This window comes from Lissotriton helveticus, chromosome 1_1, assembly GCF_964261635.1.
Source record: "Lissotriton helveticus chromosome 1_1, aLisHel1.1, whole genome shotgun sequence".
Lineage (NCBI taxonomy): Eukaryota > Metazoa > Chordata > Amphibia > Caudata > Salamandridae > Lissotriton > Lissotriton helveticus.
The window spans coordinates 585,764,929-585,780,591 of record NC_136057.1 but is presented as its reverse complement, the minus strand read 5'-3'; the positions used below and the strand labels follow the sequence as shown (position 1 = coordinate 585,780,591).

At 45.8% G+C, this 15,663-nt stretch overlaps 1 protein-coding gene across 2 annotated transcripts in view; it reads right to left on the bottom strand.

Moving 5' to 3' along the window:
* The window catches only part of ETNK1 (ethanolamine kinase 1), a 164,128-nt gene that overhangs the window by 37,550 nt on the left and 110,915 nt on the right, over positions 1–15,663 (bottom strand). For both annotated transcript variants that reach the window (XM_078674091.1, XM_078674092.1), the window contains one exon: positions 5,750–5,910. In XM_078674091.1, the coding sequence (XP_078530217.1) occupies positions 5,750–5,910 (161 nt within the window). The remainder of the gene's footprint in view (positions 1–5,749; positions 5,911–15,663) is intronic.

The following is a 15,663-nucleotide window of genomic DNA, read 5'->3' as shown; positions in this document are numbered from 1 at the left end:
AACAGGTCTATCTCTGGAAGACCCCACTGCAGGAAGTACGGGTAGAGTACTGATGGGTGCATCTCCCACTCGTGCATTTGGTGGCTGTGCCTGTTGAGCAGGTCCGCCATCTGATTGTCCTTGCCTGGGAGGTGTTCCGCCATGAGGAAGATGTTCCTGTGAATGGCCCACTTCCCACATGCTCTGAGCCAGATGAGACAACTGTGGAGAGTGTGTACCTCCCTGCTTCTGAATGTAGTACATGGCCGTCATGTTGTCCGTCTGGATCAACACGACCTTGTTGCACAGATGTACCTTGAATGCCTTCATTGCCATGAAGATTGCCATCAGCTCTAGGTGGTTGATGTGCATCTTCTTTTGCTGCGTTGTCCATAGTCCCTGCACTGTGTAGTGGAGTACATGAGCTCCCCAACCCTGGAGAGATGCGCCCGTTGTTAGGATGATCTGTGGCACAGGCTCCTGCAACGGTCGGCCCTTGCAAAGGTTGTGTGGATTCCACCAATGCAGAGAGTTGTATGCACGACCGGTCACCAACACTAGGTCCTTTAACTGTCCGTGAGCCTGATTCCACTGACGTGCTAAGCACTCCTGAAGCGGACGCATATGTAGTCTCGCGTGCGGGACTATGAAGATGCAGGAGGCCATCATGCCTATCAACTGCATGAACACTCGTGCTGGAAACGAGTGTTGAGGTCTGAATTTCTGTATCAGCAATTGAATGCTGTTGATCCTCACTGAATTTGGCTGTGCTTTGGCTGCCAGAGTGTTTATTGTCGCGCCCAGATACTGCCGCACGTGGGCGGGCTGAAGGTGTGACTTTGGGTAATTCAGTGAGAATCCCTGATCGTGAAGAAGGTGAATGGTGTGGGACATGTTGGCGGTGCACTGCTGGGCCGACTGTGATTGGACAAGCCAGTCGTCCAGATAAGGGTAGACGTGAACGTGTTGTCTCCTGAGGTGTGCAGCCACTGTCGCTAGGAACTTTGTGAACACCCTGGGCGCTGTTGTTACTCCGAAAGGGAGGACTTTGAATTGGTAATGCTGATTCTGAATGGTGAATCTGAGGTATTTTCTGTGTGGCGGATGTAGCGGAATGTGAAAATATGCATCCTTTAGAACAAATGTGGCGAGGAAATCTCCCTGATTGAGCAACGGAAGAACCTGCTGCAGTGTTAGCATGTGAAAGTGTTCTGATAGAATGTACTGGTTTTGGGGTCTGAGGTCCAGAATGGGTCTGAGGGACCTGGCATTTTTTGGGATTAAAAAGTACAGGGAGTACACTCCTGTGCCTCTTTCTTCCACCGGCACGAGCTCGATTGCCCCTTTTTGCAGCATGATGAGCACCTCCAGCTGCAATAAGTGCAAATGCTCTGTGGACATAGGACGGTGTTTTGGGGGTATGTTGGGTGGAGTGGATGTTAACTCCAGACAATAACCGTACTGGATAAGCTTTATGACCCACCTGTCTGTGGTGATGGATTTCCAGACCGGCAGGAATTGTTGGAGTCTCCCCCCGACCGGTGTTGTATGGTCGGGGGGCAGTGACAAGGCGTCACTGTTTGTTGGCGGCGGAGGATCGGGAGCTGTTGTTTCCACGACCTCTGCCTTTGGTGCTGTTTCCGCGATAGCCACCTCTACTTTGTTTGGTGTACGTGTTTTGCGCGCCACCCTTATTGTACTGTGTTTGCTGGGACATCTGGCCTCTGGAAACACCTCTATTGCCTGAGCGACGAAAAGAACCACCCCTGAACTGCTGCGACTGGAGAGCCCCAATAGACTTCGCAGTTTCAGTGTCCTTTTTGATTTTTTCTAGGGTGGTGTCCACCTCAGGTCCAAATAAGTGATCAGGGTTTACAGGCTGATTTAGGATGGTGGTTTGTATCTCCGGCTTGAACCCGGAGATTCTCAGCCAGGCCTGCCGCAACATCACACTGGTATTAATGGCCCTGGCCGCGGTGTCTGCTGCGTCCAGTGTGCATTTAATAGAAGCATTTGAGATGAGCTTTCCTTCCTGTATGAGCATCTCTGCTGCCTCTTTATATTCATCTGACAAGTGTTGTAACAGGGTCTCAAGTGTATCGTAATGTGCCCTGTCATATCTGGCTAAGAGTGCCTGAGTGTTTGAAATGCGCCAGATATTGGCCGCTTGAGCCGCCACCCTTTTCCCTGATGCTTCTAGCACTTTAGATTCCTTGTCAGGGGGAGGAGCATCACCAGTAGTTAGTGAGTTTGCCCTCTTCCGGGCATTGGAAACAACCAGAGAGTCCAACGGCAACTGGCCCTTTATGTAGGTAGGTTCCCCAGGCGCCGGCTTGTACTTCTTCTCAATCCTGGGGTTTATAACCCTGGCCCTTGTGGCCTCTTTAAAAATGTCTCCAGCATGTTTTAAGACACCCTTTAGCATTGGCAGAGTCTTTACGGTCCTCTCAGAGGTGGAAAAGGTGTCAAACAAAAAATCCACCTCAATAGGGTCAGCATGGAGCTGGACATCATGATTTTTGGCTGCCCTTTCAATAAGCGCATTAAATGCCGCTGAGTCCTCAGTAGGCGATGTTTTCACGTTATACACCTGAGTGTCTGGGGCAGTTTGTGGATCTCCTGGGTCAGTAGCATCTGCCCACGGGTCACGTTGATCCTCAAGATCAGTGTCGGCAGGGTAGTTGTACTCATCATAGTCACCTTCCCCAGCCTCCACATCTCAGTAAGTGGGCGAGATAGGGGCAGTGTCCTGTCCACGTGGAGCTATCAGTTCGACAAGAACGGGTGAAACCGTGGAATCCTTCTTTTTCTTTAATGGAATTGTGTAGGACTCCATAGGCTGTGCCGGGGTGATCTTTCGTTTGTAAATAGAAAGTTTACCCGAGTCGGCGTCGATGAATTGTTCCGACTGCTTCCCAAGCAGGGGTTGTCGATCCTTTGTGCCCACAACGGCAGGTGTAGGCTTCGGCCCCGTGGACACCTTCATGGACGCCTGGACGACCGTCTTAGGTGCGAAGGCCTTCGGCACCACTTTTGGTTGCAGCGTAAACTGAATGGGCGCCGGTGACTTTTGAGGTTTGGTGGCAGGCTTCAGCGTGGAAGTATCCTTCGGACCGACAGCGGAAGCCTTCTCCTTAATGCGTTTCAACGATTCCGACACCTGCTTCGAGAAGGAGGCGGACGGCTGCGTCGACTCGACTAGTTCCTTCGAGCCACCGCCAGGCGTGGACTCGAGGGTTGTATTGCTGTTGGCCTTGTCCGGCCGACGCGCAGGATCGATAAGTTTTTGAGGTACGAGTCCTTTGTCAGTGTCGACGGCCCTTGGCGCCGATTTCTTCGGGTCGACGACTTTGACCAGTGTTTTCGGTGTCCCAGTCTTCGACTCGACACCCTTTAGCGACCTCACCGGGTCGATAACCTTTTTAAGCTTTGTCGGCGCCGATAGTTCAGAAGACTGAGCCGACCAAAGCAACACGCATTTTCGGTTTTGATGGCGCCTCTAGTGCTTTCGGTTGTGTAGACCCCGAAGCTTTCTCTTTCAGTTTCGATTTCACCATTTGTGGCTTGTTAGAAGTGTCCAAAGCCGGGCCTGGAGGCGAGGCTGTAGAACCCAGTGTAAGATCTTGGGTAAGGCCATGTGGCGATCCCTCGACCTGAGCCGTATGAATTGTTTCGACGGAGCATAGCTCCTCGCTTGAGCTATCTTCCATGGCCCCATAGGCCCCATCGTCGTCTCCTACCTCGTCGACGACTTCTTCAGTATTGAGCATTTCAACATCAGCGTCATAGCTGGAGTCGATCTCTGCTGCTGGATTGGACATCGGCTCTTGATCGTCCTGCTAGTCTGCCTCTTCCTCCTCGGTATCGAAAATGTTCACCGGGTCAGGTGCCGTCTGCTGGGCCTCCTGGCACGCTGCGCGCCTAAGTCGAATCGTCTTCTTGGAGCGGAAACGAGACCTAGCCATACAGTTAGCTTCATCGTGATCCGGCGACAGGCACTTGTTGCACACCGGGTGGACGTCGATGTGAGGATACTTCGAGTTGCACACGGGGCACCTTTTGAACGGGCTCCGTTCCATGATGGTTCGTCGAATAAGGCCTCTGGCGTCGACAGGGCCTTCAGCGCCGAAGAGCCACGCGACTCCTCTGGATGTCCGACTCGGGAACTGAGCTGGAACAGAACTGGGGACCGATCGCAAGAACAATACCGACGATATAGTAAAGGCCTTTGGGCCAAAAAGAAAGGTTTCTATTGATTCCGAACTGGAGTGATCAAATAGGCATCCAAACCCAATGGCGGAAAAAAACAATCTGGGGATGGAGTCGATGCCCATGCGCACTGTAGTCCAGGGGAGGAGCCACCTATCTCGTGATACTTCAAAGACTCTTCCAGGACAACAATGTGCAATCATCCGGACCCAACACTAGGCGGCAATCTATGCAACAGATATGAATTCAGCAACCCACATGCCTCGAACACAAACATTTAAGTTACATGAAACCATTGTGAAATCAAAGGTTAGAAAAAGAAACTGACATAGTTTGGAAGGATTTAAATAATTGTTTCCTACACTACTAGACTACTCATGTACCAATCTGTTTTATCTTATTAGTGAACAACACAAAATAGAGCCTGTTTTCTGCCCTATACAACCAGCTGTGACTAAGAGCTGAGATGACTAGAAGTAATGGGATTTCTTCCAAACGACTGTAAAAGTTGAAATATTGTAATATTGTGTGTCAAGGTTTTGCTAATGAAATTATCATCTGGCTAAAATAAATCTTATAAATTAACTCTTCGTTAATTACTCTAAAGAAAAAGGCGCCATAACAAAAAGTTAAAACCACAGAGGAGAATTAGTACTAAGGTAACAGTACGGAGTACGGCACGATGGTTTTAGTGAAGGAATAATGTGAGTTCTCTGAACCATATGCACGCAAGAGATCGATACAACTGGATGCCAAACTAGAAAAGATAATGTTTCAAAGCACATGCTGTATAAATTCTAAATGATAATAGAAGCACTAACTATAGTATTAATTAGCCTAAACCGGAGACTTATGCTGTTGGACTAGAATACATTTTTGTTTTGCTTTTGGGCAGTCCTAGAAATATAATAACAAAAAGCCTTAAATGTGTAATGGCAAACAGCCCAGTGAACTAAATAAATAAAAAAACATTAAAAATAAGTATAGATGTGTGCTTAAGTTTACTATAACATTAATGCACGAGTATTCACCTCACAGGAAAAGAGATTTTGATGTTTGTGTCTTTTTACACATCTAAATTGTATGTACGCACAGACACACAAAGCTACGCTAACAATATATCAAAGAAACCAATGTATTACACATTCTAGGGGTTGTTGGTATATTTGTTGGAGGACACTAAACTCTTACTTTACTTGTATTTATGTTAACAGAGATAGATATACTGCTGTAAATTGCTGCAAAGCGCTGCAAACTTTAGCAAGTTTCATTTGAATATAAGTTTTGTTCTGTTAAGTAAAATGGGTTCGCACTTTGTCAAAAATGTACCGTATTAGAATTTAGGGTGAACAATGAATGACCTTTACAGCTGTAACTAAACAAAATATTTGGCTAGTAACAAAAACAATGAGGGATTTTGTGAAAGACATTTTTAAAAACGGGCACAGTCTTCGCATGCACTCAGGCAGTAAGAATTGGCGACTTGCATCCAGCTTTTAGCATATAACAAAATACCTGCAAACCTTACTCTAGTCAGTAATTATCTATGTGGGAATCTTACCAAGGCAAACTGATTGACTTGCACATAGAGTACTTCAACGTCTTTATCAGTGACTTCTGTAACAAAACCTTTGCACTCCTTAAATGCCTCTAGGTAAGAGCGTAGCCACTGTTTCTGCAGTTCTTTATCTGGGTAGAGGGCATAGTCAACTTCATTTACACCTGGAGGAAAAATTAACCAATTGTTAGAAAAATAAACGCAGTTAATATTTTACCATTAACATTTTACTCAATAATGACAAAAAAAATTTAACTTTTGCTTACCTGTATTTTCTACTCTTCAACGCCACTGTTAGAATTGGGGCGTCTCTAGTTGGCAGAGGTTGGTACCTTTGTCCAAATAGAGACCCCTTGCTTCTAGTCAGGGTAAGGGGGCTACACTCCTAAACAACCCCTGCTCACCCCCTGGGTAGCTTGGCACGAGTAGACAGGCTTATCTCAGAGGCAGTGCGTAAAGCATTTGTGAACACATACAGTAATACAGTGAAAACACTACAAATGGACACCACACCAGTTTAGAAAAATAAGTAATCTTTACTAGACCTAACAGGACCACACGACAAAAATCCACAATACTGTAATCAAAAATAAGACTTTAAAATGGTAGAAGATAGCTTAGTTCAATGTAGATGGTAAATGAGACACTTTACTCTCAAAGTACATTAGGTGTGTCACGCAATGCAAACAAAAGGGTTGCAGGGAAGTTGATGTGCCGTTCCTTACATTCAGGGGAGTGGATGCTCCTTACTGCTGCGCAGGGGAGTTGATGCGTCGTTTCTTACTGCGGCCGGAGTCGATGCTACAAGATGGCGCCTCGATGCGATGAGACGATCTGGTGCGATGCGACAAAAATGGTGTCTTTGATGCGATGCAACAACTTTGGATGCGATTCATGCACACCCGACGGCAAACTATGTAAATCCTGAGCCGCAACAGGCCCTGCGACACGCTTCTCCAGTGATGCAACGGCGAGACGCTTCTACAGTGATGCAACGCGCTTCGTCGGTGATGCGACGGCGAACAGCTGCGGCACGCTTCTTCGGCCAAGCAAAGGCAACTGCTGCGGCGGCGACACGCTTCTCCTCGTTGGATCGCGCTTCCAGCGGCACGCAGTCTTCTCAGGGGGCCCAAACCACAGTAGGCACCTCTCAGCAGGTAGAATTCGCAGCAAGGGAATTAAGGGAAGCTGGTGGTGAAGTCTTTTATCCCTGAGACTTCAGGCAGGAGGCAAACACACTTGAAGCCCTTGGAGATTCTTCTTCAAGAGGAAAAGTTCACTAAAGTTCTCTTCCCCTTTCCTTGGTAAATAAAGTAACCACTGCAGGCCAACCCCAGAAATAGCAAACAGCACAGGGGCAGTCTCCTTCTTCCGCTTCCTTGGTTCTTCTCCTTGGCAAAGGTTCGTCTTGATTCATAGAAGTGATCTAAAGTTCTGGGCCCCAATATTTATACCAGTAAATCCTTTGTCCTCTAAAGGCAGAGGGTGCCTGTGCCCGGCCAAAACAAGTTCTGTGCAGCTCCCTGGCAGGAGGTGGAGACAGCATTGTTGAAAGCAGACCTGGTCCAGGTAGCTGGAAGGAAATCTCCTCCCCCTACTCTCTATTCTATGAGGGCTCAGGTCAGTGAAAGGAAATCTCCGCCCCCCCTCCCACTCTCTATTCAGTGCAGGTCCTATTCAGCCCAGCCATGACCCATCAGACTGCTGGAGCCAAGGCCCTCTCCAGCCCCCTGTAACTCACAAACCAGGCATGGAATACACAAACCTAGGAGAGGCATGAAAATACCTACTTTCTAAATGTGGTATTTTCAAACACAGAATGTAACAAGCATTTACAATGCAATGGTCTCGGCATTATTAAAGGTAGATCTATTGGCATTGCTCATGATTTTTTTTCTTTTAATCATAAATAAATAGCATTGTCATTTGCATTGCCAATAGCTTAATCGTTAAATAAATGGCATTGTCATTTACAATGCCAATAGCTTAATCGCTTGCATATGCATGACCTATTGCATTTACACCCACAGAGCCACACACACATACAGAGCTGTAGTGTAGTTCCTATTATCCCAATAGGCTCTGCGCATTGGAATAATATCTTCAATAGTATAGACCTAGGGCAGAGGTTAACTAGGTCTTCTACGGACGATATTAGACTTAAAGTTTTGTGTTTGCCAGCTAGCTCAGAGTTCACTAGAAACTTTCTCAAATAGACAAGGAGGATTTTAACCTCCCTGGATAGACAAGAAGGGATTTAGTTTCCGACAACCATAGAACATGACAACTTTGCTCTCCCCTAATCAAGAGTGCATCTCTAGAGTCGTGTGAAAATAATAGACAACGTATTTTACTCAGTCAGTACGTGCATTCTTAGTTTCACCAGTTTGTAGAGAAATAAGAGATGGGCGTGGTTCAATAAAAGATGTTATTTATTGATCAGTCTCTTTTCTCATACAAGAGAAATGAATCGCTATTATTGCAATACTTGTAGTTAAGTAAAGTGCATACAGTAGAGACAGAATTATAAAATAATACTGTAAAAGCATTGATATGGTTTCTGAGCCATTTGATACTTTAAAATAGATAAAATAGATACATACATATATACATTTGACTAATCGTACTCAACTGGTGCTTCTAACCACGCCTACCCCAATGTACCTGACCTAAGCCTAATACGTGGGCGGGAGTAGATAAGTAGCAGTTTAAGTTAAGTTTGTTTTGCCAAGGGACTGATTCGAGAATTCTCTGCAAGGGGTTATTCAGTTCTGTACCTGAGATCTAGAATGATGGAGGGCTGGTATCTCTTATCCCAGGTCTTGATATTCCAGCTGCCTGCGAGGGCTGCATGGAAGCGCCGGAGCTGGATTTCTCGGCAGGAGAAAGACAGCGTCTCGTTCTCAGCGCGTCAGGAAGGCGGGGCAGCGCCTGTGGGCTTCGCTCTCTGCTGGGCTCCTCAGCACGTCTCGCTGCTCCGATCTCGTCACCACCGCATGTGTTTGCTTAAGGCAATGTCGGTAATATTTATACCTGAAAGGTGCCGAGATTGACGTAAGGATGGACATATATACGTCAATAAGGATGTCATATGAACGGGCTCGTTCGCACATTCTTTTGCTGAAGTTCTCGGTGAAATCAAAACAATGGTTATGGGAATTTCCCAGGTCGCTGTAGGTTTGATTTGTTTTGAGAACTCCGTATGCCTTATCAGGGGCTGGAGGAATATCGCTTGTCTAATTAGATGGCATGCGTTATGACCTAACCAGATAACGCGCTTCTGTGCCGTGGTGTGGCTTAATCAGATAACGGTTCTTGCACCGTTGGATGGCTGCTAGTTAATTATTAACCAAACCAGGTCAGGAATAGGGGAATCGATACAGTACCTATAGGAATACATCACAGAGCCACCCACAGTCATTCACATAGAGTCACCCACACACACAGAGCCACCTACACAGAGCCACCCACACATAGAGCCACCTACAAAAAAAGCTATCCACACAGAGCCACACACGCACAGACTGGCTTGTTGATAGAAAGTAGGGACGCCCTTTCATCAAACGAAAAAAGGGCGTGAGAGGAGTCTCATTTGCGATTAACCGATGTGAGCGGGCCCATGCTACCTTTTGTCCCAACTTGGGGCCGCTCACCACCAACCAGATGTCTCACACACCCCACTGAATTCCAACAGTGCTCTTCGTGATTTACAGTGCACCTTATAAACTTGCTGGGTAAAATATTCCTGTAAGTACCACCCTCAAAATTAAACACAGGTCAGAAGTGCAGACGGGGCTACTGAAGTATGCAGGAATTGGTGCTCGTATAACAAAAAAAGAAATAGACACCCACAAATAAAAATGCACTTAGTGCCAGACCGTCTGACGACATGTTTGGAAGTTCGATTTAAAAATAATCCATCCCGCCAAGCGCAAAGAAAACAGAGCAGACATTTGTCAGAAATCTGAAACACACTAGATCATGGGTGAAGTGCTCAGAAACGGTAACGGATCTCGGAGCGACATCGGTCACAGAAAAATGTAATGATAAAACAGGAAGGATACTGAAAATCATGGTGCAACCCTCAGCTCAGTGTCCAAGGGGAATACTACTTGTCCTAGCACGCACCTTTTAATTGACACAATGTACCACACACAGAAACACAAGCGCATGGGTTATGCGAGTTTGATTTGATTTGTTTGATTTTATCTTTAAACGTAGAGGCAAGGAGCTGCGATCTCAGAGCGGAGGGGCGAGCAAACAACGCACTTCACAGGTCTTTAAAAGACTATTTGCATGTTAATGAGGCCTTGCTGTTTACCCCTTCAAAGAGATCCTCTAGCTCCACTCTGCATGTCGCTTAAAGATTCAGCCCCCCCGAAATTTTTTCTTAAACCCCGCCCCCCCCCCCCCGAAATGTGGCTCTAGTCGCGCCTCTGGTGAAAAGTATACTTTGATACCAGACGGAACACAGCCGATTGATTTTGCAGTCATTTTAAGGCAGGCATGCGTTTTGTGCGCTATTTCTCTGAGGCACAGCTCGAGGGGCGAGGGGGAGTTGACTGTTATCTACTGCAAAATCAGGCATTGACGGTCCACTTTGCCTGCTTACATTAGTGCTCAATGTTGCCCTTGCTACACCACAGTTGCCTCAGAGGACAGCAAGGTTGTTACTGCCGTCACAAGGTCATCCCTGCATGAGTCTATTTTCTTAGTGTCCGTTTTAGGGAACTAAGGGGTGCCAGCAAGATTTGGAGATCTGATGGAGGTATATTTTTACAGTAGGGTGGCTTACAGTTTGAACCATGCTGCAAAGAGCAGTGCATAACTTAAAGGTCAAAGTTTAGCTTCAAGAAAGGCCTGCTGTACCGGTCAACATCTCAAATCGAGAAAATAAATGCTTTTGGTCGTGAGTGGACAGGTTATTTCACCGAGACGTTTTTGGGCCAGTCCTCATTCGTAAATTAAAAAGATAATTAATTGTGGGGCACGTTGTCTTGGTTCACTTTAGTTGGACTAAACAAACTATTGTGTTTTAATGGTCGGATGCCAGTAAATTAATGTTTGTATTGTAATTAGGACAATTTCCAAAATTTGAAATCCCTTCGCTTCGTGTAAGAGAAAGGACAAGCCAACCTGTCTGTCCAGCGTCCCCTTGTCATGTGCGAGTGATGCCTCCGGGTCAGTTTTGGGTTCTTGGAGAAGTTGCACAACAGAAAGCAAATTACATTCCACAAAAGGCGTGATTTTACACATGTATTTAAATACGGCGACATAATTGCTTCATGCCGCTATAAAGTGCCACTCAAAATGTTACACAAGAGCAACTCACACAAACCGGGGAAATGCGACACGTGGACGAAGTCAGAACGTGGCTGTTTGCGTTTCACTGAAGGCGTGTGTGTGTGTGCGTTGTGTGGGTTGTGTGCGTGTTGTGTGAGTGTGCGTGTTGTGTGTGAGTGCGTGCTGTGTGTGAGTGTGCGTGTTGTGTGTGAGTGTGCGTGTTGTGTGTGAGTGTGCGTGTTGTGTGTGTGAGTGTTGAGTCTGTGTGTGTGTTGTGTGCATACAGGTTTTAAATGAATCTCTGGCTAAATTATTCTGGGAACTAGGAAGAAACAAAGAAAGCCGAGTCTACAGCCTTTTCGCGTCCATCCTCGACAACACACCAAGCTATGTATTTTGTAAAACATGCCACAAGCGCTACAAAATGCCAATGCGTGGTAAGAGAGAGCAGGCGATTAGCAATCCCTGGGAGAGGCGCCTGCTTCCATCCGCAGCCCCACGGCCCCCGGGGGCCTTTGCTACTGCAGTACCCTGGCCTTCGTGAGCCACACACGAGAACAGGCAGGGAGCAGAGTCCGTGCCAACAGCCCCCGCCTTCCCCTCCCAGCACACGTGCAAACAAATCCGCTTGCGCTTTCTAACTAGACTTAAAAACAAAACGCTAAGTTCCAGTGAAGTTTGTAAAGAAGAGCAGTAACTAAGTAGCCTTGTGAAAAAATCTAAATCTTAATTTGAACAAGTCACACAGATCTATCTCAAATGGACTACTGGAATAATGAATGATTAGTGCTTCAGCCTTTCATGGTATCGTAGTTACCGCACTATGGTGCTGGCCAGTGGAAAAAAAGCAAAACTCAACTCCACTTTGGTTTTATTAGTTGACAGTTAGATCGAGGAGTTCCTCCGACATCACACTATCATAGTTTACAAACTACTGCATAGATGGGGCGGAGAGCTGCAGGGATAAAGTGAATTACACAGAACAAATCTAATCAATTTTGCTTAAATTTACATACAAGACAGAATGGTTGGCATTGCCATTTTTAACTGTCTGGCAAGAACGGCGTGCCTCCCAATTCTGCAGTAGTTTTTCTAATGACCACTAGGTGGCATTTCAAAGCAAGAAAAACGATGTTTAAATGTGGCTCTGTCGGCAATAATGTGCTCGGAGCAGGAAAAAATAAGCATTGGCATAGCCAATAGGTCTCACTTTTGGACCTTCTAAGTATTTAGTTATGCAGCACACTATCCTTAGTGCATCAACTGTCGCATGGCTAAACACTGTCCCGGGTGATTAGCTACATTTGGGGACAAGTTGTTTACACGATTTACAGGGGGGGGGGGGGGGAGGAGGAGGAGGAGGGAGGGAGAGAGAGAGAGAGAGAGAGAGAGAGGGAGAGAGAGAGAAAAAAACCACAAAAACATTACAAAAAAACACGAGAGATACATAATGTGCGCATGAGAGCGTAATCCCAGGGTGATTAAGAATTAAACTTCCGTCCATGATTGTACCCAGTGGTCGAACTGGAGGAAAAAAGGAGGGGAACTGTGGGTGGAGACTCAGAGGGCAGGGATAACCCAAGGATTGGATCAGTGGGCGGAGTCAGAGGTGTGGCCAGAATGTGCCAAACATCCCAATTTTTAGTATTTGTTTGGCATTTCACAGACCAGTTACAGCTTGTGTTATTTAATTCAACCAATTGATACACTTGATTTAAAGTTTAATAGGAGTTATTGGCATTTAAATACATTCACAAAGTGGAATATATTTCCAATCACACAATGTCCCAAATACACTTAAAAGTGGAATCACAAGCCATTTGTCTCCAAGCCATGGAGTTTCTCTCATTAGCACTTCTCCTCCCTTCTTCCACAAGAGCAGTTCAAACATGCATGGCAAAATATCCTCGTTTGAAAATGTTTTCTATATAATCATGGCTCTGCCATATTTGTCACATAATACATCATCCATTGCATAATCGTGCAGTTTTAACTAATCATTTTGTAGCTCAAACGGATAAAAAGTTACTAAAAACGTGACTCGAGTTGCTGCAAAGTGCACGGCCCTTTGCAAAGGTTGACTGATCACCTTTCTCACTGCTGCATTTGTATGTTATACTGATACTAATGAGGTAGATTATTTGCAGAGACTTAACATGGATAAAAATGTCTAAATAATAAAGTATAAGAAAATATATTGTATTAGCTGCAGCCTTTTTTTTGTTGCTTAAGTTAGTCAACACTGCAAAACACACAAGATGATGGACGGAATGTTGGCCATACATTCACCCCCAGTCACATATCTGGGTTGAATCCATCGTCATTTTGCTCACCACGCCACCAGAGTGCAGACATGGCCATATGCAAATCAGACTTGACCCTGTGCCTCGTGGGAACAGTCCAGCCCGAACTGCCAAGCCAGGTCTTCCCTGGACCGGACTCAAGCATCCTAAGACCAGTTTCTGGTTATCAGCCGTCATCAGCCAGGATAGCTTGACTCCAGTGGCGTAGTGAGCACAGGACCCACGTCTGGGCATACCCTTCCCACATAGGGCGAACAGCAATTTAGTCAACACTGCGGCATCATTTTGTCCCCCATTGCGGCATCATTCCAGTGGCTCTAGAGCAGGTAGCACATGTTAAAAGTGCGTGCATGAAGCGGAGTATGAAGTTTGCAAACTTAGTTTGATGTGTGTGCAAATCCTGCATTGCCGATCCTTGGTGAGTTGAAGCTACTACTGCTGAAACAAGGCCAATGGAGGTACCAATGGGTGAGGCAGACTGGTCTCGATGGCAGGGCCGGCTTTAGTGCTGGTGGCGCCCTGTGTAACAATGTTTGTTGGTTTCCCCAAAGATCACCTACGCCTCGGACACTACACATAGAATCATTTATACGTGTGTAAATCACTGTATAGGAAATGTAACATAAGACAAAGGACTACAAGGTGTAGAAGCCACATGACAACCATACTAGTAGGCAGTATAGTTAATAGCTCACTGTTCTATGTTAGGATTTTAACTTATAAACTGCAAGTAACAAAAGGATTTTTATTGTTGCTTAAAGTTGCTGGAGGCCACGAAGGGGAAAGCAGGTTTTTTAAAAACCATATTATACTTGCAAACACTACGCACCCACCCAAAATAGGTACCCCGTCCGGTCACACTGTTTGCACCGCCCTAACCTGCTCAAGGTTCATGTGACCTCAGTGACAGTCACAGTGACTGGATCACTGTTGCTCTAGGGTGTGCTGCTTCGTAGGCCTGCCCGCAAGGCCGGAGGTGAACTTCAGTATGGATTGTGGTGGTCAGGCCTTCTAAGGTCTAGTGGGTCTAGCATGGGAATGTGCTCCCTCAGGAGAGTGTTCTGGGGGACTGGTCATGAAGGCTGATTCCGGATCCCCGGTTCCAAATTGGACAGCTCTGGCCATAGTGCCACATCTTCTCCCCCACTTAACACCATACTGCCCCACTGAGAAAAACTCACACTGCCTTCAGCTACAACCCAATTGTGCCCCGCTATAAACACCAGGATGCAACTTAATTCAAATTATGCATTTAATAAGAGTAATATGCTGCCTGGAAGAAAAAAATAAATAAAAGCAAACACTCATAGGGAGTGCAAGATTAAGTAAAGCATGTGAAATGTTAGCAGAAACAACATGGTTACCTTAACGATCTCTCACTCACTATTCAGAAATCAGCGAGTGGTTTCACCTGAAAAGTTAAGAACATGACTACAGGGCCCTGAAGGGAACCGTTTCAATGTCCATGCTTATATCCTTAATAAAAGTAAACAGTATGGTTTAAAAAGACCACATCCATAAACACAGAGGTGCACATTTTGCTTTCCAATCCACCCATTAACCAGGTATTGCAATACATCCAGGAATGGTGCACTTCCCCACCTGGGGACAACAATGCTGTTCAAAGAAAGACGAGAAAAGAAAAGTAGCGCTTCACTGCAAAGTCTGTAAAGTGAGGCTGATGTGTTTGGATGTGAATAAAACCAATCTGGCCACACTGCAACCACTCGGTCTTGCTTTATTTAGTTATGTATTTATTTTTCATATTTAAAACCTTTTATTTCTCTCCATCCCGAGGCTGCACTTAGGAATAGAAAAATGTCAGAAAAAGGGCATTTCTCGCAAGAGTGGTTTTCTTTTTTGGATCCATTTCACAGGGAAGCAACTAAATGAAAGAAGGAAAGAGAGGTTGTGAACCGTTTCTTCACGGTTTTCAGTAAGTGAGGAGCAAGACTGAAAGAGAGGGAATAATAGGAAGGGGGGCAGCTGCCAGCACAGAAAAGAAGAGGACATTGTCCACGTCTTCTCTGGGCAGAAAGGAAGAGAGACAGAGTCCTTTTCCTTCTCTGTCCGTCCCTGATCGTCCACAAAAGCAACCATGCTCACACATGTTGCCCCCTGTCCCCCTCAGAAGTATTCTCGAGACTCATTGTGTTACAGCCTTAAGAAAAGAGGAAGAAGGAGAGGCATGGCGAGCATTTATTTTTATTTTGAAAGTTTTATATAGCGCGGACAAGATCTTCGCAGATATCAGAGCGCTTTACAAAGAGTGGTACATGAGGGAGTATAGTCAGACAGATAAATCAATAGGTCAAAACAGTACAACTGGGT